General features: G+C 48.8%; 1 protein-coding gene across 10 annotated transcripts in view; it reads left to right on the top strand.

Moving 5' to 3' along the window:
- The window catches only part of STAMBP (STAM binding protein), a 99010-nt gene that overhangs the window by 48365 nt on the left and 27591 nt on the right, over positions 1-23054 (top strand). For all 10 annotated transcript variants that reach the window (XM_063931890.1, XM_063931889.1, XM_063931888.1 and 7 more), the window contains exons 7-8: positions 5371-5508; positions 7843-7955. In XM_063931890.1, coding sequence (XP_063787960.1) covers positions 5371-5508; positions 7843-7955 — 251 coding nt within the window. The remainder of the gene's footprint in view (positions 1-5370; positions 5509-7842; positions 7956-23054) is intronic.

Below are 23054 nucleotides of genomic sequence, written 5' to 3'. Positions count from 1 at the left end.
GCGCAGCGGTAGCGCTGCGCTCCATGCTCCCACACACTTCACCAACGGCACTCACAGGGTGCAGGGCGCTGGGGGAGGTCTCCCTGGGCAGTAGTTACTGAGGTCTGGGAAGCCGGCAGAAGCCTTTTCGGTGCCTCGGCACCGTTTTTCAGACCCCCACCGGCATTTTCATTTTTTAAAATTTGGCGGCTGAAGTGCGCCGGGAAGGGGCGGAGCTTAGCCGCGCGGTTCACAGGCGCCATTTCTCCTCCACACGCGGCTGCAGGAGACGCTGGCCCGGGACCTCCAAAGCTCCACTAAAAGTAACGGGGAGCTAATCAGGGGGGCACAGTTTTGTGGTGCATATTATTGTCCTTTAAGCAGCGCTTGTCACATATATTCGTTGACGGGATATATGGGCGCTGGGGTGTGAGCTGGCATATTCCCTCTTTGTTTCTCTATCCGGGCTTCCTTGTGGGCCTGTCCCCTAGCTGAGGCATTGTGTGTGTGTCGGTGTGTCGATACTCCGTGTCGGCATGTCTGAGGCTGAATGTTATTCACCGGAGCAGATGCGGGTCTGGAATTGGCTCTGTCGGCGCAGCCGACACCTGATTTACTCACTTTGTTAAGTACAATTAATACAAATGTAGCTTCTTTGTCAAAGATGTTAGATAAATCTGAGTCACAGACACAGGTGTGGAAAAAAATCCATGGAGGATGCTTTGTCTCAGGTGCAGACCCCATTGGGGTCGCAAAAGCGGCCATTTACTCAAGTGGTAGATACTGATACCGACACGGATTCTGATTCCGAGGTCGATTTCACTGAGGCAGCTTTACAGCCACGATTAGTTAAGAGTATTCAATACATGATTGTGGCTATAAAAGATGTTTTACGCATTTCTGATGAACCTGCGGTGCAGGAACAAGAATTTGCTTGTTCAAGGGGAGAAAACCTGAGGTGAAGTTTCCCCCCTCTCATGAAATGAATACTCTTTGTGAAAAGGCTTGGGAGTCACCGGACAAGAGATGGCAGATTCCCAAGAGGATTTACATGGCGTATCCTTTCCCCTCTGATGACAGGGAAAAATGGGAGGCGTCTCCAAATGTTGACAAAGCTCTATCTCGTTTGTCTAAGAAAGTGGCGCTTCCGTCTCCTGACACGGCAGCTCTCAAGGATCCGGCGGATTGCAAGCTGGAGACGTCTCTGAAGTCCATTTTCACTAATACGGGTGCATTGCTCAGACCTGCTGTGGCGTCGGTATGGGTGAGTAGTGCTATTGCTAAATGGGCTGAGAATTTAGCTACTGATATGGATACCCTTGATAAAGATAATGGTATTTTGACTCTTGGTTATATCAAGGATGCTGCAGATTACCTGAAGGATGCGGCGAGGGATGTTGGTCTCTTGGGATCAAGAGCCAATGCAATGGCGATCTCGGCCAGGAGGGCGCTGTGGATCCATCAATGGAATGCTGATGCCGACTCCAAGAGAGCTCTGGAAGCTTTACCCTTCAAAGGTAATGTCTTGTTTGGGGACGGCTTGGCTGACCTGGTCTCTACCGCGACTGCGGGTAAATCCTCTTTTCTTCCACATGTTCCCACACAACAGAAAAAGGCACCACATCAGCAGATGCAGTCCTTTCGTCCAAATAAATACAGGCGTGGAAAAGGTTCGTCCTTCCTCGCTTCAAAGGGTAGAGGAAGGGGAAGGAAGTCGCCTGCCGTGTCAGGCGCCCAGGACCAAAAGTCCTCCCCTGCCTCTACCAAGTCCACCGCATGACGCTGGGGCTTCCCTGGGGGAGTCCAGACCGGTGGGGGCCGTCTCCGGATCTTCAGTAAGGTCTGGATTCAATCAGGCCTGGATCCTTGGGTCCTAGAGATTGTGTCTCAGGGATACAAGCTGGAGTTTCAGGAGGTGCCCCCTCACCGGTTTTTCATTTCGGCCTTACCAGTGTCTCTTCCGGACAGGGAGGTGGTGCTGGCAGCGATACAAAAGTTTTGTCAACAGAGGGTCATTGTTCCCGTTCCCCCGGGAGGGGTTCTACTCGAGCCTTTTTGTTGTACCGAAACCGGACGGTTCGGTCAGACAGATTCTGAATCTAAAATCCCTCAATCCATACTTGAAAGTTTTCAAGTTCAAGATGGAATCTCTACGAGCTGTGATTTCCAGCCTAGAAGGGGGGAATTTTATGGCGTCAGTCGACATAAAGGATGCCTACTTACACGTCCCAATATATCCTTCGCATCAAGCCTTCCTCAGGTTTGCGATACAGGATTCTCATTACCAATTTTAGACGTTGCCGTTTGGGCTTTCCACGGCCCCGAGGATTTTCACCAAGGTCATGGCAGAAATGATGGTTCTCCTTCGCAAGCAAGGGGTTACAATTATCCCGTACTTGGACGATCTCCTGATAAAGGCGAGGTCCAAGGAACGGTTGCTGAGCAGTGTGAATTTGTCGCTGTCGGTTCTGCGACAGCACGGTTGGGTGCTAAATTTGCCAAAATCTCAGTTGATTCCGACCACTCTGCTGCCTTTTCTGGGCATGATTCTGGACACGGAGTTATGGAGAGTATTTCTTCCAGGAGAAAAAGCTCTGGAACTGCAGACGATGGTCAGGGAACTTCTGAGGCCGACAAGTGTGTCGATCCATCACTGTACTCTGGTTCTGGGGAAAATGGTTGCGGCGTACGAAGCCATTCCATTTGGCAGGTTTCATGCCGGGTGTTTCAGTGGGACCTGCTGAGCAAATGGTCCGGGTCTCACCTGCACATGTACTGGAAGAGAAGTCTATCTCCCAGAGCCAGGATTTCTCTCCTGTAGTGGCTACAAAGGTCTCACCTCCTAGGAGGGCGCCGGTTCGGTATCCAGGACTGGGTACTTCTGACAACAGATGCAAGTCTCCGAGGCTGGGGCGCAGTCACCCAAGGAAGAAATTTCCAGGGGAAATGGTCGCTCCAGGAAGCTTGTCTCCACATAAATGTTCTCGAGTTAAGAGCAATTTACAACGGCCTGCTACAAGCAAGAAGCCTTCTTCAGGGTCTACCTGTCCTGGATCAGTCGGACAACATCACAGCGGTGGCGCATATAAACCGTCAAGGCGGAACAAAGAGCATGGCGGCTATGGCGGAGGCCACAAGAATCCTTAGCTGGGCGGAACAACACGTGAGCGCCCTGTCAGCAGTCTTGCTTCCGGGAGTGGACAACTGGGAAGCAGATTTCCTCAGCAGACACGATCTCCATCCGGGAGAGTGGGCTCTTCACCAAGAGTTATTTGCAGAAGTGACGAAGCGTTGGGGAATTCCGCTGATCGACATGATGGCGTCTCGCCTCAACAAGAAACTTCCGAGGTATTGTTCCAGGTCAAGGGACCCCCAAGCCAGTGCAGTGGACGCCCTGGTGTCTCCGTGGGTGTTCCAGTCGGTGTATTTGTTCCCTCCACTTCCTCTCATTCCAAAGGTACTGGGAATCATTCGACGAGCAAGGGTTTAGGCGATTCTCGTCGTTCCAGATTGGCCAAGAAGGGCCTGGTATCCGGATCTTCAGGAATTATTTGTGGAAGATCCTTGGCCGCTTCCTCTAAGAGAGGACCTGTTATTGCAGGGACCATGCGTGTTCCCAGACTTAGCGCGGCTGCGTTTGACGGCATGGAAGTTGAGTGCCAGATCTTAGCTCGTAAGGGTATTCCCGGGGAGGTCATTCCCACTCTCATTAAGGCTAGCAAGGAATGTAACGGCGAGACATTATCACCGTATTTGGAGAAAGTATGTTTCGTGGTGTGAGACTAAAACGGCTCCTGCGGAAGAATTTCACTTGGGTCGGTTTCTCCATTTTTTGCAGGCAGGCGTCGATGCAGGCCGGAAATTAGGCTCCATCAAAGTGCAGATTTCAGCTTTATCTATTTTCTTTCAAAAGGAATTGGCTGTCCTCCCAGAGGTTCAGACTTTTGTGAAAGGAGTGATGCATATCCATCCTCCGTTTGTGCCTCCTGTGGCACCATGGGATCTTGAGGTGGTCTTGCAGTTTCTTATGTCTTCCTGGTTTGAACCTTTGCGTAAGGTTGAGTTGAAGTTTCTCACTTGTAGGTAGTCATGCTGTTGGCTCTGGCGTCTGCCAAGCGAGTGTCAGAGTTGGCGGCCTTATCTCATAAGAGCCCGTACTTGATTTTCGATTCGGATAGGGCGGAATTGAGGACTCGTCAACAATTTCTGCCGAAGGTGGTTTCTACGTTTCACATTAACCAACCTATTGTGGTACCCGTGGCTACGGATGCTGTGGCAGTTCCAAAGCCTCTGGATGTTGTGAGAGCGTTAAAAATCTACGTCGCTAGAACGGCTGTTGCCAGGAAGACAGAGGCGCTGTTTGTCCTGTATGCTTCCAACAAGATTGGTCATCCTGCTTCTAAACAGACTATGCACGCTGGATTTGTAGTACGATTCAGCAAGCTCATTCTTCGGCTGGGCTACCGTTGCCGAAGTCAGTAAAGGCCCATTCTACCAGGAAAGTGGGCTCCTCTTGGGCGGCTGCCCAAGGGGTTTCGGCACTTCAGCTTTGCTGAGCGGCTACGTGGTCGGGTTCAAACACCTTTTGCTAAGTTTTACAAGTTTGATACCCTGGCTGAGGAGGACCTCATGTTTGCTCAATCGGTGCTGCAGAGTCGTCCGCACTCTCCCGCCCGTGTTGGAGCTTTGGTATAGACCCCATGGTCCTTTTGGAGTCCCCAGCATCCTCTAGGTCGTAAGAGAAAATAGAATTTTAGTACCTACCGGTAAATCCTTTTCTCCTAGTCCGCAGAGGATGCTGGGCGCCCATCCCAGTGCGGACTGTTACTTGCAGTATATTCTTGCTGGTTAAAATTAGTTTATACACGGGTTGTGTATTTATTGTTTTCAGCTTGTTGCTGTTGTTTACTGTTACTCCGGTTGTACGGTATGTTTGTGGTGTGGGCTGGTATATTTGTAGTCCTTAGTTTAAACAAAAATCCTTTCCTCGAAATGTCCGTCTCTCCTGGGCACAGTTCTTATAACTGAGGTCTGGAGGAGGGGCATAGAGGGAGGAGCCAGTTCACACCAAGTTAAAGACTTTTCAGTGTGCCCAAGCTCCTGCGGATCCCGTCTATACCCATGGTCCTTTTGGAGTCCCCAGCATCCTCTACGAAATAGGAGAAAAGGATTTACCGGTAGGTACTAAAATCCTATTATTATATTGTACATAATGCAAATAATCACATTGCAGCCGATGGTTGACTAGGATTAGGTGGCATCCCTCTGGCATGTAGAAGTAAAAGCTGCAATCTGATGTTGTCTGCTTTCCTCTAGGTGATTTCCTCTGTCTTCCAGTATTGGTCTCTCTCATTTTCTGTATCCTTTCTGACTGTAATGCTCCTTTTCTAGATGCAGAATGAATTTACCATCACTCACGTCATTGTGCCCAAACAGAGTGGAGGCCCCGATTACTGCAACACAGAGAACGAGGAGGACTTATTCCTTATCCAGGACCAGCATGGACTTATCACACTGGGCTGGATACATGTATGTCACCCACCAAGTCACACCTCTTCTACCCATCACGGTTTATCTGTGTTTGACCTTACCTGGTGTACTAGTGTTCAGTGCAGTGGCTTACCTAGAGACCAAGGGTCTGATTCTGGGTCACCTGTAATGTGAATGGAATGCTAATGTAACTATGCACATGTATTCTGAGACTTCTTTATGATTGCGCTATCACTCTCTCCATCCACGAGAGCTGCTGTCATCATTTCCATTGGCATGTATACCTACACCTTCTGTCCTCTTTGTATACACAGAATTTAGAATATTAGATTAGTAAGCAACTCTGGCTACATGGCCATAACACACACACACAAGATGGTTTTCTTGCAGTGTTTGCATTTGTGCTCAGCAAGGCCCATTTAGTGGCTACAGAAAAAAAGACAGATGTGAATGACTCAATGAATACGTATGAGCCAATCTTAAGCTCACAAAGATGCCTATATAGCCCGTGACGCATGCGCCATTTGCTGAAGATCTCTAGATGCAGCTTGTTTGGTCTTGCCTGCCACTCAGAATCCGGCTCTAGAGGTCTGGAGCAAAATCTGAACATTCATCTTCGAGATGCTAAGAGACACAGTGGGTGTAATTCAATTGTAATAACCCGCTCTATCTCCCGTCTAAATTATTCAGTTCTCCCTCCCACCGTTATCGCTTTGATCGCTCCCATTAGAGATGGTTTTAGCGGCGTAAAAGCGCCCGTTGGCAGCAACATTTGAATAGCTGCCAGCGGGCGAGATTGTGGGCGGCATAAATTTAATTCCGCCCAGTGTTGTCAAGATGCCTATTTATGTAATGGAAAATGCTGACAAGCAGCCTATAGCTCACCTCTCTGCACTGGTTATGTCCGATCAGCTGCTACGGGAATCCTGAATGGATGTTTATATGTTTGCTGTTTCTGTCAGTGCAGAGTACGGCTGGTAACCCTTTGGCTTAGGATGTGTGATTTATAAGCATACTATAGTCCTGAAAATGTTAGTAAATAGATAACTAAAAATGACACCCAAAACACTGTTGCCATGTACCCTATTAATTTATCCCTATTTTTTTTTTGTAAATGACTATGCAATGTGGACAAGGATCTGTTTCCCATGTGATAGTAAAAATATGCAACATCGCACTCTGATAGAGCCAGGCAGTGAACAAACAACCACAACATGATCCTTTCTATCCCAAAGGGTGAATAAGGTTAAACTTGGGGCAGCATCTGCTGATTCATGGAGTGACTGGGAACATAACACAATTGCACTGCTGCACTTAGAATTGTCAGTGATCAGCCAACCAGTCACTTGTAGAGGGTGAGCAATCCACCAGCCACAGTAGGTATCTTCATATGCATAACTCTTAGGGCCATGTGCTACCTTAGTAACATAGAATTTGACGGCAGATTAGAATCACTTGGCCCATTTAGTCTGCCCATGTACATACACACAATTACACACAAGGGCTAATTATTGTCTAGAGTCAATTAATCTACCAGTATAATTTTGGGAGTGTGGGAGGAAACTGGAGTATCCACACAAATATGGGGAGAATATGCAAACTCCAATCAGTTAGGGCCATGTTGGGAGTTGAACCCCTGACCTTAGTGCTGTGATGCAGTAGTGCTAACCATTACACCATCTGTGCTGGCGTACTTGGCATAGTAGTGCACTGATGTAAGGGTCCATGTCAGCCACTTACATCAGTTTACTATGAGAGGATTTCAGTAGAAGGGAGAGACAGCCGGGTGGATTGTATAGGGGGGGCATTTTTTTTGGTGTCCATTTGGGCCCCAGAATCTGACTACCACAACCACACCTGTCCTCCTTTACCTAGAGCAGGCATGTCCAAACTACGGCCCTCCAGCTGTTGTGAAACTACATATCCCAGCATGCCCTGACACAGTTTTGCTGTCAGGGCACGCTGGGATGTGTAGTTTCTCAACAGCTGGAGGGCCGCAGTTTGGACATGCATGACCTAGAGCTTTTTACTCTTGAGTATTCGCCATGGGTGGGTTTGTATAAAGAGATGCATGCACTGTATATGTGTTGTAGTTATTGTATTGTCATCAGGGAGAGCTGCATCACTTGATATTTGCAGTGGTACAATTTGGCATTAGAGGTTGAATAACAGAGATAATTTTAAGAATAGGATCTCAGGCCTCCCCAACTACTCCCCACGTACTTTGTGGTTCTCCTCGGGTAGCATCTGTGTTTGTATCCTACAAACATGCCCTGCAGGAGAGGCCTGAGGGCAGGTGTGAGAACTGGTGCTGTATATGGCAGAAACATCTCCCTGCAGGTCAGCATTAACACTTTCTGTACACTTTTGCAGACGCATCCCACGCAGACCGCCTTCCTTTCCAGCGTCGACCTGCACACTCACTGCTCATACCAGATGATGCTTGCAGAATCCATCGCCATTGTCTGCTCCCCAAAGTTCCAAGAGTGCGTACCTCAGTCATATATTATTTTCTTTACCTTCATAGTCGCCTGTTTTTATTTGGAGTCTTGTAGCATGTGGATTAAGCTGTATCGCAAATAGATGTCTTTGTAATATATGTAAATGTTGGGAGAGTGCTGTATTTTGTTTACATTGTAAATGGCATAAAAACTTAGTGCATGCTACCCATTACTAAACAATATATCAGTGTTTCCCAAACTCTGTCCTCAAAGCATCCTTACAGTCCAGGTTCTAAGAATATGCATGTTTGTTCACAGATAATAAATACCTTAGTCAGTTTGAGTTTACTAAGTCACCTGTGTTTAAGCATGGATATCTTGAAAACCTGAACTGTTCGGGTGCCTTTAGAACCAAGGGGCAGAATTTGATTGTGGGCAAATCAGAGCGCAATAGGTGCGTTTACGGCAAGTTGATTTTGCACAAAAGTGTTTGCTGCCCCATAGGGTTGTGAGCACTTTTGTGCTGGTGTTGAAACGCCACGGCAACGTTAATTCCCACCCTTTAATTTTCAGTTTGGGAACCACTGACATATATCAATTTCAAAATATCTTTACTGGTTTACTCATACCTCCCAACATGGCCCTCTCCAGGAGGGACACCATACTGTGCTTCTGGACTTTTCTTTTAATTTATGATTGCTGGCACCTGAGCTGAACAGGTTAATGGATAAGAAAAGCGTTTCATCACAGGTGAGGGCAATCATAAAGTCAGAGGGAAGTCCAGGAGCAGAGCATTCTGTCCCTCCTGGAGAGGGTCATGTTGGGAGGTATGGTTTAATTCACAGGTTCTCAAACTCGGTCCTCAGGACCCCACACGGTGCATGTTTTGCAGGTCTCCTCACAGAATCACAAGTGAGATAATTAGCTCCACCTGCGGACCTTTTAAAATGTGTCAGTGAGTAATTAATACACCTGTGCACCTGCTGGGTTACTTGCAAAACATGCACTGTGTGGGGTCCTGAGGACCGAGTTTGAGAACCACTGGTTTAATTTATGAGCCATAGCGCTACATATAAATATCCGAATTAATGTTTTAATTAGTGGAAAGTTTTAGGAAAGCAGGGTACATAATGTCAGGTATTTTGAGGTTTTGGTAGTGACTTGTAACAATATTGGGATAAGAAAGTAGTTCTCAAACTCTGTCCTCGGGACCCCAAACAGTTCATGTTTTCTAGGTTACCTAGCAGGTGCACAGGTGTGTTCATTACTCACTGACACATTTTAGAAGATCCACAGATGGAGCTAATTACTCAACATACAGTATTTAAAAAAAAAAAAAAAGTCTCTGCATCTGCCTTGTGAATGTTTTTTTGCCTAAATTAGGGATGCTGAAATCAGTGGAAAAAAATCAGATTTTCTCTGTCACTTATGTCATTTATTATGCTGCTTTCACACGTGAAATTTGCTGGGTATAGCATGCTGACAAATTCCTGGGTCTCGGCTCTGTGTCCCTGATAGGGAGCAGGGTCGGGGACCCAGGACTTAGGGGGTAATTCAGACCTGATCGCTCACTAGCGTTTTTTGCAGCGCTGCGATCAGGTCAGAACTGCGTATGCGTATGCACCGGCTCTTCGCACAGGTACAAAGCGGATCGCCGCTCAGCGATGGGTTTGTGTGAAGAATCCATTCGCACGGGCGATCACAAGGAAATTGACAGGAAGAAGCCGTTTGTGGGTGGTAACTGACCGTTTTCTGGGAGTGGTTGGAAAAACTCAGGCGTGTCCGTGTGTTTGCAGGGAGGGTTCCTGACGTCCGTTCCGGTTCCGGACAGGCTGAAGTGTTCGCAGCGGCTGAGTAAGTCCTGGGCTACTCAGAGCAGAGACTGCACAAGATCTGTTTGTACAGCTCTGCTACACATGCGATCGCACACTTGCAAAGCGAAAATACCCTCCCCTATGGGCGGCAACTATCTGTTTGCAGCAGTGCAAAAAAAAACCTAGCGAGCGATCAGGTCTGAATTAGGCCCTTAGTCCCGAGTCGAATTATGCCCTTAGTCCCGAGTCCTTTGCATTCAGACCTACGTAAATCCCTGGTTGATGTGCGTTCACGAGCAAAAACCTGGGATTTAAGGGCTAGTGTGAAGGGGTATTAGATACACAAATAACAAAGGGGTAATAACTATAGTTAAAAAAAAAAAAGTTAGAAAAGTAAAAGTTCCAATTAAATATTCTCCTTGTATTCATTTATAAAATACTAATAAAACTACAGAAATGTTTAAAAACTGCCAGGAAGAGAACTACTGCAGCAGGCATCAGGGACTCCCTGCCCACTGTGGATCCAGGAGACCTGCGCTGCTGGACCCAGAAAGTGAATGCCCGGTTCCGGCGCATTGTGACACCGGACTTCTTTATACAAAATTCTTCATTAGTCCCAATTTAGGGCTTAATTCAGACCTGATCACAGCATGGGCAGAGATTTGGGTGGGTTGTGTTCAAACTGAAATCTAAATTGCAGTGTAAAAATAAAGCAGCCAGTATTTACCCTGCACAGAAACAAAATAGCCCACCCAAATCTAACTCTCTCTGCACATGTTATATCTTCTCCACCTGCAGTGCACATGGTTTTGCCCATTAGCTAACAAAATTGCTGCTGCGATCAGGTCTGAATTAGGCCCTTAATGTGAAGTGGAGGTAAAATGATTTTCTCTGACGTCCTAGTGGATGCTGGGGACTCCGTAAGGACCATGGGGAATAGACGGCTCCGCAGGAGACTGGGCACATCTAAAGAAAGCTTTAGGACTATCTGGTGTGCACTGGCTCCTCCCCCTATGACCCTCCTCCAAGCCTCAGTTAGATTTCTGTGCCCGGCTGAGCTGGATGCACACTAGGGGCTCTCCTGAGCTCCTAGAAGAAAGTATAGTTTAGGTTTTTTATTTTCAGTGAGACCTGCTGGCAACAGGCTCACTGCAACGAGGGACTAAGGGGAGAAGAAGCGAACCTACCTAAGTGGTGGTAGCTTGGGCTTCTTAGGCTACTGGACACCATTAGCTCCAGAGGGATCGAACACAGGACCCGACCTCGTCGTCCGTTCCCGGAGCCGCGCCGCCGTCCCCCTTACAGAGCCAGAAACAAGAAGGTGGTCCGGAAAATCGGCGGCTGAAGACTTCTGTCTTCTCCAAGGTAGCGCACAGCACTGCAGCTGTGCGCCATTGCTCCTCATGCACACCACACACTGCGGTCACTGATGGGTGCAAGGCGCTGGGGGGGGGGGCGCCCTGAGTAGCAATAATAACACCTTGGCTGGCAAAACGAACACCATATATAGCCCCAGAGGCTATATAGGTGTATATTAACCCCTGCCAGAAACGATAAAATAGCGGGAGAAAGCCCGCCGAAAAAGGGGCGGAGCCATATCCCTCAGCACACTGGCGCCATTTTCCCTCACAGCTCTGCTGGAGGGATCGCTCCCTGGCTCTCCCCTGCAGTCCTGCACTACAGAAAAGGGTTAAAAAGAGAGGGGGGGCACAAATTAGGCGCAGTATATATATATTATGCAGCTATAAGGGAAAACACTCTCTATAGGTGATATCCCTGTGATATATAGCGCTCTGGTGTGTGCTGGCATACTCTCCCTCTGTCTCCCCAAAGGGCTTTGTGGGGTCCTGTCCTCTGTCAGAGCATTCCCTGTGTGTGTGCTGTGTGTCGGTACTGCTGTGTCGACATGTATGATGAGGATAATTATGTGGAGGCGGAGCAAATGCCTGTGAATGGGATGTCACCCCCCTGCGGGGTCGACACCAGTGTGGATGGACTTATGGAAGGAATTACGTGACAGTGTCAACTCCTTACATAAAAGGTTTGACGACATAGGACAGCCGGCTGCTCTGCTTGTGCCTGTCCAAGCGTCTCACATGTCATCAGGGGCTCTAAAACGCCCGCTACCTCAGATGGCAGACACAGATGTTGACACGGATACCGACTCCAGTGTCGACGACGATGAGACTAGTGTACCTTCCAATAGGGCCACCCGTTACATGATTGAGGCAATGAAAAATGTATTACACATTTCTGATAATACCCCAGATACCACAAAAAAGGGTATTATGTTGGTGACAGAAAACTACCAGTAGTTTTCCTGCATCTGAGAAATTGATATGAGGTGTGTGAGGAAGCGTGGACTTCCCCCGATAAGAAATTGATAATTTCTAAAGCAGCGTACCCTTTTCCGCCAGAGGATAGGTCACGTTGGGAAATAACCCCTAGGGTAGATAAAGCGGTTACACGCTTATTAAAAAAGGTGGCACTACCATCACGGATACGGCCGCCCTGAAGGACCTGCTGATAGAAAGCAGAAAACTACCCTTAAAGCTATATACACACACACGTGCATTGTATTGAGACCTGCTATTGCCTTGGCATGGATGTGCAGTGCGGCAGCTGCGTGGTCAGATTCCCTGTCGGATAATATTTATACTATAGATAGGGACAATATTTTGCTGAAAATAGAGCATATAAAAGACGCTGTCTTATACATGCGTGATGCACAGAGGGATATTTGCCGACTGGCATCACTAATAAGCGCTATGTAAAACCATTGCCGCCAGACGGGGGTTATGGACTCGGCAATGGTCGGGCGATGCCGATTTAAAACGGCACATGGAAGTTTGCCCTAGAAGGGGGTGGAACTGTTTGGGGATGGTCTTTCAGACCTCGTTTCCACAGCTACGGCTGGGAAATTAAAACTTTTGCCACAAGCTACCCCACAGCAAAAGTAAGCACTGTATTATCAGGTACAGTCCCTTCGGCCCCAGAAAAGTAGAGAGCTAGAGGCTCATCTTTTCTGCCAAGAGGAAAAGGTAGAGGGAAAAAGCTGCAGCACACAGCTAGTTCCCGGGAGCAGAAGTCCTCCCCTGCGTCCGGTAAGTCCACAGCATGACGCTGGGGCTGCTCAGGCGGACCCGGGTACGGTGGGGGCCCGTATCAGAAATTTCAGCGCACAGTGGGCTCTCTCACAGGTGGATCCCTGAGTTCTTCAAACAGTATCTCAGAGGTACAGGCTGGAATTCGAGACGTCTCCCCCCCACCGTTTACTAAAATCTGCCTTACCGGCAACTCCCTCTGCCAGGGAGGCAGTGTTGGTGGCAATCCAAAAAACTGTATTCACAGCAAGTGATTATCAAGGTACCCCTCCTTCAACAGGAAAAGGGTTACTTTTCCACAATGTTTGTGGTACCGAAACCGGACGGTTCGGTGAGACCCATCTTAAATATAAAAAATCCTTGAACACATATAACAAAAGATTCAAGGGCAAGATGGAATCGCTCAGGGCGATTATTGCGAACCTGGACGAGGGGGATTACAGGGTCTCTCTGGACATCAAGGATACTTACCTGCATGTCCCCATTTACCCTCCTCACCAGGAGTACCTCAAGGTTGTGGTACAGGACTGTCTCTATCAGTTCCAGACGCTGCCGTTTGGATTATCCATGGCACCGAGGGTCTTTACCAGGGTAATGACCGAAATGATGATACTCCTTCGCAAGAAGGGAGTTTTAATTATCCCGTACTTGGACGTTCTCCTGATAAAGGCGAGGTCCAAGGAACAGTTGGTAAGGGGGTAGCACTTTCTCGGGAAGTGCTGCAACAGCAGGGCTGGATTCTCAATTCCAAAGTCACAGCTGGTCCCGACGACACGTCTTCTGTTCCTGGGAATGATTCTGGAAACAGACCAGAAAAAAGTGTTTCTTCCAATGGAAAAAGCCGAGGAGTTGTCATCTCTAGTCAGAAACCTCCTAAGACCGGGACAGGTGTCGGTACATCAATGCACACGAGTCCTGGGAAAAAATGGTAGCTTCGTACAAAGCAATTCCATTCGGAAAGTTCCACGCAAGGATTTTCCAGTGGGACCTGTTGGACAAATGGTCCGGGTCCCATCTCCAGATACAGCAGCGGATAACCCGGTCGGCAAGAACCAGGGTGTCGCTGCGGTGGTGGCTGCAGAGGGCTCATCTACTAGAGGGCCGCAGATTCGGAATACAGGACTGGGTCCTGGTGACCACGGATGCCAGCCTTCGGGGCTGGGGTGCAGTCACACAGGGAATAAAATTCCAAGGACTATGGTCCAAACAGGAGTTTTCACTTAACATAAATTTTCTGGAGATAAGAGCCATTTACAAGGCCCTAAGCAAAACAAGGCCCCTGCTTCACCAGCCGTACTGTTCCAATCAGACAACATCACGGCGCTCGCCCATGTAAACAGGCAGGGCGGCACAAGAAGCAGGAGGGCAATGGCAGAAGCCACAAGGATTCCCCGTTGGGCGGAAAATCATGTGGTAGCACTGGCAGCAGTGTTCATTCCGGGAGTGGACAACTGGGAAGCAGACTTCCGCAGCAGACTCCACCCGGGAGAATAGGGACTTCATCCAGAAGTCTTCCAAATGCTAGTAAACCGTTGGGAAAGACCACAGGTGGACATGATGGCGTCCCGCCTCAATAAAAAAGATATTGCGCCAGGTCAAGGGAACCTCAGGCGATCGCTGTGGACGCTCTAGTGATACCGCGGGTGTACCAGTCGGTTTATGTGTTCCCTCCTCTCCCTCTCATACCCAAGGTACTGAGGATAATGAGAAAAAGAGGAGTAAGAACTATACTCATTGTTTCGGATTGGCCAAGAAGGGCTTGGTACCCGGAACTTCAAGAGATGATCTCAGAGGACCCATGGCCTCTGCCACTCAGACAGGATCTGCTGCAGCAGGGGCCCTGTCTGTTCAAAGACTTACCGCGGCTGCGTTGACGGCATGGCGGTTGAACACCGGATCCTGAGTGAAAAAGGCATTCCGGAGGTAGTCATTCTTATCCTGATCAAAGCCAGGAAGGATGTCAGCCTGAAGTTCAGACGTTGTAAGGGAGTGCTGCATATTCAGCTCCTTTTCTTTGTGCTCCAGTGGCACCTTGGGATCTCAATGTGGTTTTGGAGTTCCTGGAATCACATTGGTTTGAGCCACTTAAAACCGTGGATTGAAATATCTCACATGAAAAGTGGTCATGTGTTGGCTCTGGCTTCGGCCAGGCATGTGTCAGAATTGCCGGCTTTGTCATAAAAAAGCCCTTACCTGACTTTCCATATGGATAGGGCAGAGTTGAGGACTCGTCCTCACTTTCTCCTGAAGGTGGTATCAGGTTTTCACTTGTACCAACCTATTATTGGTGCCTGCGGCTACTAGGGACCTGGAGGATTCCAAGTTACTGGACGTAGTCAGGGCCCTGAAAAATTATATTTCCAGGACGGCTGGAGTCAGAAAAACTGACTCGCTGTTTATCCTAGATGCACCCAACAAGCTGGGTGCTCCTGCTTCTAAGCAGACTATAGCGCGCTGGATTTGTAGCACTATTCAGCTTGCGCATTCTGCGGTGGGACTACCGCAGCCTAAATCTCTAAAAGCCCATTCCACGAGGAAGGTGGGCTCATCTTGGGCGGCTGCCCGAGGGGTCTCGGCTTTACGACTTGGCCGAGCTGCTACTTGGTCAGGGGCAAACACGTTTGCAAAATTTTATAAATTTGATACCCTGGCTGAGGAGGACCTGGAGTCCTCTCATTCGGTGCTGCAGAGTCATTCGCACTCTCCCGCCCGTTTGGGAGCTTTGGTATAATCCCCATGGTCCTTACGGAGTCCCCAGCATCCACTAGGACGTCAGAGAAAATAAGATTTTACTCACCGGTAAATCTATTTCTCGTAGTCCGTTGTGGATGCTGAGCGCCCATCCCAAGTGCGGATTGTCTGCAATACTTGTAAATAGTTATTGTTACAAAAATCGGGTTGTTATTGCGAACCATCTATTCAGAGGTTCCATTGTTATCATACTGTTAACCGGGGTTCCTATCACGAGTTATATGGTGTGATTGGTGTGGCTGGTATGAGTCTTACCCGGGATTCAAAATCCTTCCTTATTGTGTCAGCTCTTCCGGGCACAGTGTCCTAGCTGAGGCTTGGAGGAGGGTCATAGGGGGAGGAGCCAGTGCACACCAGATAGTCCTAAAGCTTTCTTTAGATGTGCCCAGTCTCCTGCGGAGCCGTCTATTCCCCATGGTCCTTACGGAGTCCCCAGCATCCACTACGGACTACGAGAAATAGATTTACCGGTGAGTAAAATCTTATTTTATGTGGCTCAACCAATGCCGTGCACTTTACATTTCTCTAACGTCCTAAGTGGATGCTGGGGACTCCGTAAGGACCATGGGGATTAGCGGCTCCGCAGGAGACTGGGCACAACTATAAAGAAAGCTTTTAGACTACTGGTGTGCACTGGCTCCTCCCACTAAGACCCTCCTCCAGACTTCAGTTAGATTCTTGTGCCCGGCTGAGCTGGATGCACACTAGGGGCTCTCCTGAGCACCTAGAAAGAAAGTATATTTAGGTTTTTTATTTTACAGTGAGATCTGCTGGCAACAGACTCACTGCAGCGAGGGACTAAGGGGAGAAGAAGCGAACCTACCTAACAGGTGGTAGTTTGGGCTTCTTAGGCTACTGGACACCATTAGCTCCAGAGGGATCGACCGCAGGACCCGACCTTGGTGTTCGTTCCCGGAGCCGCGCCGCCGTCCCCCTTACAGAGCCAGAAGCAAGAAGAGGTCCGGAAAATCGGCGGCAGAAGACTTCGGTCTTCACCAAGGTAGCGCACAGCACTGCAGCTGTGCGCCATTGCTCCTCATGTACACCTCACACTCCGGTCACTGATGGGTGCAGGGCGCTGGGGGGGGGGGCGCCCTGAGTGCAATATATGACACCTTGGCTGGCAAGTATACATCATATATAGTCCTAGAGGCTATATAGATGTAAAATTACCCCTGCCAGAATTCCAGAAAAAGCGGGAGAAAGTCCTCCGAAAAGGGGGCGGGGCTTCTCCCTCAGCACACTGGCGTCATTTTTCCCTCACAGCTCCGCTGGAAGGAAGCTCCCTGGCTCTCCCCTGCAGTCTGAACACTACAGAAGGGTAAAAAAGAGAGGGGGGGCACTAAATTTAGGCGCAGTATAGATAATATAATAAGAATTTACTTACCGATAATTCTATTTCTCATAGTCCGTAGTGGATGCTGGGGACTCCGTCAGGACCATGGGGAATAGCGGGCTCCGCAGGAGACAGGGCACATCTAAAAAAGCTTTTAGGTCACATGGTGCGTACTGGCTCCTCCCCCTATGACCCTCCTCCAAGCCTCAGTTAGGTACTGTGCCCGGACGAGCGTACACAATAAAGAAGGATCTTGAATCCCGGGTAAGACTCATACCAGCCACACCAATCACACCATACAACTTGTGATCTGAACCCAGTTAACAGTATGATAACAAAACGAAGTAGCCTCTAAAAAGATGGCTCACAACAATAATAACCCGATTTTTGTAACAATAACTATGTACAAGTATTGCAGACAATCCGCACTTGGGATGGGCGCCCAGCATCCACTACGGACTATGAGAAATAGAATTATCGGTAAGTAAATTCTTATTTTCTCTAACGTCCTAGTGGATGCTGGGGACTCCGTCAGGACCATGGGGATTATACCAAAGCTCCCAAACGGGCGGGAGAGTGCGGATGACTCTGCAGCACCGAATGAGAAAACTCCAGGTCCTCTGTAGCCAGAGTATCAAATTTGTAAAATTTTACAAACGTGTTCTCCCCTGACCACGTAGCTGCTCGGCAAAGTTGTAATGCCGAGACTCCTCGGGCAGCCGCCCAAGATGAGCCCACCTTCCTTGTGGAGTGGGCCTTTACAGATTTAGGCTGTGGCACGCCTGCCACAGAATGTGCAAGTTGGATTGTGCTACAGATCCAACGTGCAATCGTCTGTTTAGACGCAGGAGCACCCATCTTGTTGGGTGCATACAATGTAAACAACGAGTCAGTTTTTCTGACTCCAGCTGTCCTTGAAATATATATTTTTAATGCTCTGACAACGTCCAGTAACTTGGAGTCCTCCAAGTCGCTAGTAGCCGCAGGCACCACAATAGGCTGGTTTAAGTGAAATGCCGAAACCACCTTAGGGAGAAATTGAGGACGCGTCCTCAATTCTGCCCTGTCCGAATGGAATATCAGATATGGGCTCTTGTATGACAAAGCTGCCAACTCTGAAACTCTCCTGGCAGAAGCCAGGGCCAACAGCATGGTTACCTTCCATGTAAGGTATTTTAATTCTACCGATTTTAACGGCTCAAACCAATGAGATTTGAGAAAATTTAGAACCACGTTCAAATCCCACGGTGCCACTGGAGGCACTATTGGGGGTTGTATATGTAGTACACCTTTGACAAAAGTTTGTACTTCAGGCACTGACGCCAATTCCTTCTGGAAGAAAATTGATAAGGCCGAAATTTGAACTTTAATAGACCCCAATTTTAGGCCCATAGACAATCCTGCTTGCAGGAAATGTAAGAATCGACCCAATTGAAATTCTTCCGTTGGAGCCTTCTTGGCCTCACACCACGCAACATATTTTCGCCAAATGCGGTGATAATGTTGTACAGTCACTTCCTTCCTAGCCTTAATCAAGGTAGGAATAACTTCCTCTGGAATGCCCTTTTCTTATAGAATCCGGCGTTCAACCGCCATGCCGTCAAACGCAGACGCGGTAAGTCTTGGAACATACAAGGTCCCTGCTGAAGCAGATCCCTTCTCAGAGGTAGAGGCCACGGATCCTCCGTGAGCATCTCTTGAAGTTCCGGATACCAAGTTCTCCTTGGCCAGTCCGGAGCCACCAGTATCGTTCTTACTCCTCTTTTCCGTATAATTCTCAGCACCTTTGGTATGAGAGGCAGAGGAGGGAACACATACACTGATTGGTACACCCACGGTGTTACCAGAGCGTCCACAGCTATTGCCTGAGGGTCTCTTGACCTGGCGCAATACCTGTCCAATTTTTTGTTGAGGCGAGACGCCATCATGTCTACCTTTTGGTTTTTCCCAACGGTTCACAATCATGTGGAAAACTTCTGGATGAAGTCCCCACTCTCCCGGGTGAAGGTCGTGTCTGCTGAGGAAATCTGCTTCCCAGTTGTCCACTCCCGGGATGAACACTGCTGACAGTGCTATGACATGATTCTCCGCCCAGCGCAGAATCCTTGCCGCTTCTGCCATTGCACTCCTGCTTCTCGTGCCGCCTTGTCGGTTTACGTGGGCGACTGCCGTGATGTTGTCGGACTGGATCAACACCGGCTGACCCTGAAGCAGCGGTTTTGCCAGACTTAGAGCATTGTAGATCGCTCTTAGCTCCAGTATATTTATGTGAAGAGACGTCTCCAGGCTTGACCACACGCCCTGGAAATTTCTTCCCTTTGTGACTGCTCCCCAACCTCGTAGGCTGGCATCCGTAGTCACCAGGACCCAGTCCTGTATGCCGAATCTGCGGCCCACTAACAGATGGGCAGTCTGCAGCCACCACAGGAGAGACAACCTTGTTCTTGGTGACAGTGCTATCCGCTGATGCATGTGCAGATGCGATCCGGACCATTTGTCCAGCAGATCCCACTGAAATGTCCGTGCATGGAATCTGCCGAATGGAATCGCTTCGTAAGAAGCCACCATCTTTCCCAGGACTCTTGTGCATTGATGTACTGACACCGTTCCTGGTTTTAGGAGGTTCCTGACAAGTTCGGATAACTCCCTTGCTTTTCCCTCCGGGAGAAACACCTTTTTCTGAACCGTGTCCAGAATCATTCCCAGGAACAGCAGACGAGTTGTCGGGGTCAATTGAGATTTTGGAAGATTCAGAATCCACCCGTGTTGCTGGAGCACTACCTGGGTTAGTGCTACACCGACTTCCAGCTGTTCTCTGGACTTTGCCCTTATCAGGAGATCGTCCAAGTAAGGGATAATTAATACGCCTTTTCTTCGTAGAAGAACCATCATTTCGGTCATTACCTTGGTAAAGACCCGAGGGGCCGTAGACAAACCAAACGGCATCGTTTGAAACTGATAATGACAGTCTTGTATCACGAACCTGAGATACCCTTGGTGTGAGGGGTAAATTGGGACATGCAGATAAGCATCCTTTATGTCCAGGGACACCATGAAGTCCCCGTCTTCCAGATTCGCTATCACTTCTCTGAGTGACTCCATTTTGAACTTGAATTTCTGTATGTACAGGTTCAAGGATTTCAGATTTAGAATAGGTCTTACCGAACCGTCCGGCTTCGGTACCACAAATAGTGTGGAATAATACCCCTTTCCCTGTTGTAGGAGGGGTACCTTGACTATCACCTGCTGAGAATACAGCTTGTGAATGGCTTCCAAAACCGACGTCCTTTCTGAGGGAGACGTTGGTAAAGCAGACTTTAGGAACCGGCGAGGGGGAAACCTTTCGAACTCCAGCATGTAACCCTGAGATATTATCTGCAGGACCCACGGGTCCACTTGTGAGTGAGCCCATTGATTGCTGAAAATCTTGAGTCGACCCCCCACCGTTCCTGGGTCCGCTTGTAAAGCCCCAGCGTCATGCTGATGGCTTTGTAGAAGCCGGGGCGGGCTTCTGTTCCTGGGCAGGGGCTGCGTGCTGCCCTTTCTTACCCTTTCCTCTGCCTCTCGGCAGATAAGACTGTCCTTTTGGTCGCTTTTTATAGGAGCGAAAGGACTGCGGCTGAAAAGACGGTGTCTTTTTCTGTTGTGAAGGGGTCTGAGGTAAAAAGGTGGATTTGCCGGCAGTTGCCGTGGTCACCAGGTCCGAAAGACCGACCCCAAACAATTCCTCTCCTTTATATGGCAATACTTCCATATGCCTCTTGGAATCCGCATCACCTGACCACTGTCGCGTCCATAAACTTCTTCTAGCAGATATGGACATCGCGCTTACTCTTGATGCTAGAGTACAAACATCCCTCTGAGCATCTCGCATATAAAGAAAAGCATCCTTTAATTGCTCTAGAGTCAATAAAATACTGTCCCTATCCAGGGTCTCAATATTTTCAGTCAGAGAATCCAACCACACTACCCCAGCACTGCACATCCAGGCTGAGGCTATTGCCGGTCGCAGTATAACACCCGTATGTGTGTATATACTCTTCAGTGTAGTTTCCAGCCTCCTATCTGCTGGATCCTTGAGGGCGGCCGTATCAGGAGACGGCAACGCCACTTGCTTTGATAAACGTGTGAGCGCCTTATCCACCTTAGGGGGTGATTCCCAGCGCGCCCTAACCTCTGGTGGGAAAGGGTATAATGCCAACAACTTCTTTGAAATTAGCATTTTTCTATCGGGGGTAACCCACGCTTCATCACACACATCATTCAATTCCTCTGATTCTGGGAAAAATACAGGTAGTTTTTTCACCCCCCACATAATACCCCTTTTTGAGGTACCAGTAGTATCAGAGAGCTGCAAAGCCTCCTTCATTGCCGTGATCATATAACGTGTGGCCCTATTGGAAAATACGTTTACTTCCTCACCGTCGACACTAGATTCATCTGTGTCGGTACCCGTGTCGACTGACTGAGGTAAGGGACGTTTTACAGCCCCTGACGGTGTCTGAGATGCCTGAACCGGTACTAACTGGTTTGCCGGGCGTCTCATTTCGTCAACTGACTTTTGTAATGTGCTGACATTATCACGTAATTCCATAACCAAAGCCATCCATTCCGGTGTCGACTCCCTAGGGGGTGACATTACCATCATCGGCAATTGCTCTGCCTCCACACCAACTTCGTCCTCATACATGTCGACACACACGTACCGACACACACAGCAGCCACACAGTGAATGCTCTATTGAAGACAGGACCCTCCTAGCCCTTTGGGGAGACAGAGGGAGAGTTTGCCAGCACACACCAAAAGCGCTATACAGTATATAACAACCCTAGAAGGTGTTGTTTTTATATATGCGCTCTCAATATATATTTATATCGCCAATTTATGCCCCCCCTCTCTTTGTTACCCTGTTTCTGTAGTGCAGTGCAGGGGAGAGTCGTGGGAGCCTTCCTCACCAGCGGAGCCGTGCAGGAAAATGGCGCCGAGTGCTGAGGAGAATAAGCTCCGCCCCTTTTCCGGCGGGCTTTTCTCCCGGTTTTTCTAATAAACTGGCCTGGGTTAAATACATACATATAGCCTTAATGGCTATATGTGATGTATTTATTTGCCTCTAAGGTACTCTATATTGCTGCCCAGGGCGCCCCCAGCAGCGCCCTGCACCCTCCGTGACCGAGATCCGTGAGCCGTGTAGCAACAATGGCGCACAGCTGCAGTGCTGTGCGCTACCTCTATGAAGACTGAAGTCTTCTGCCGCCTGTTTCCGGACCTCCGTTCTGCCGTTCTTCAGCGTCTGTAAGGGGGATCGGCGGCGCGGCTCCGGGACGAACCCCAGGCTGACCTGTGTTCCGACTCCCTCTGGAGCTCAGTGTCCAGTAGCCTAAGACTTCAATCCTCCTGCAGGCAGGTGAGTTGCAAGTCTCTCCCCTAAGTCCCTCGTTGCAGTGCTCCTGTCGCCAGCAGGAGACACTGATTAGAAACCTAAAAAAAAACTTTTCTAACTAGCTCTTTAAGAGAGCCACCTAGATTGCACCCTCTCGGACGGGCACAAAAACCTAACTGAGGCTTGGAGGAGGGTCATAGGGGGAGGAGCCAGTACGCACCATGTGACCTAAAAGCTTTTTTAGATGTGCCCTGTCTCCTGCGGAGCCCGCTATTCCCCATGGTCCTGACGGAGTCCCCAGCATCCACTAGGACGTTAGAGAAATATATATATAAGATATATATAAAAAAGCAGCTATAAGGGAAAACACTCATTGATAGTGGGATCCCAGTGTTATATAGCACTCTGGTGTGTGCTGGCATACTCTCTCTCTGTCTCCCCAAAGGGCTTTGTGGGGTCCTGTCCTCTGTCAGAGCATTCCCTGTGTGTTTGCGGTGTGTCGGTACGGCTGTGTCGACATGTTTGATGAGGAGGCTTATGTGGAGTCGGAGCAGATGCCTGTAAATGTGATGTCACCCCCTGCGGGGTCGACACCTGAGTGGATGGTGCTGTGGAAGGAATTACGTGATAGTGTCGACTCCTTACATAAAAGGTTTGACGACATACCAAATGTGGGACAGCCGGCTTCTCAGCCTGTGTCTGCCCAGGCGTCTCAAAAGCCATCAGGGGCTCTAAAACGCCCGCTACCTCAGATGGTTG

Source organism: Pseudophryne corroboree, chromosome 6, assembly GCF_028390025.1.
Source record: "Pseudophryne corroboree isolate aPseCor3 chromosome 6, aPseCor3.hap2, whole genome shotgun sequence".
Lineage (NCBI taxonomy): Eukaryota > Metazoa > Chordata > Amphibia > Anura > Myobatrachidae > Pseudophryne > Pseudophryne corroboree.
Note: the sequence above shows the minus strand (reverse complement) of the source record. Positions and strands in the feature narration are given on the sequence as shown.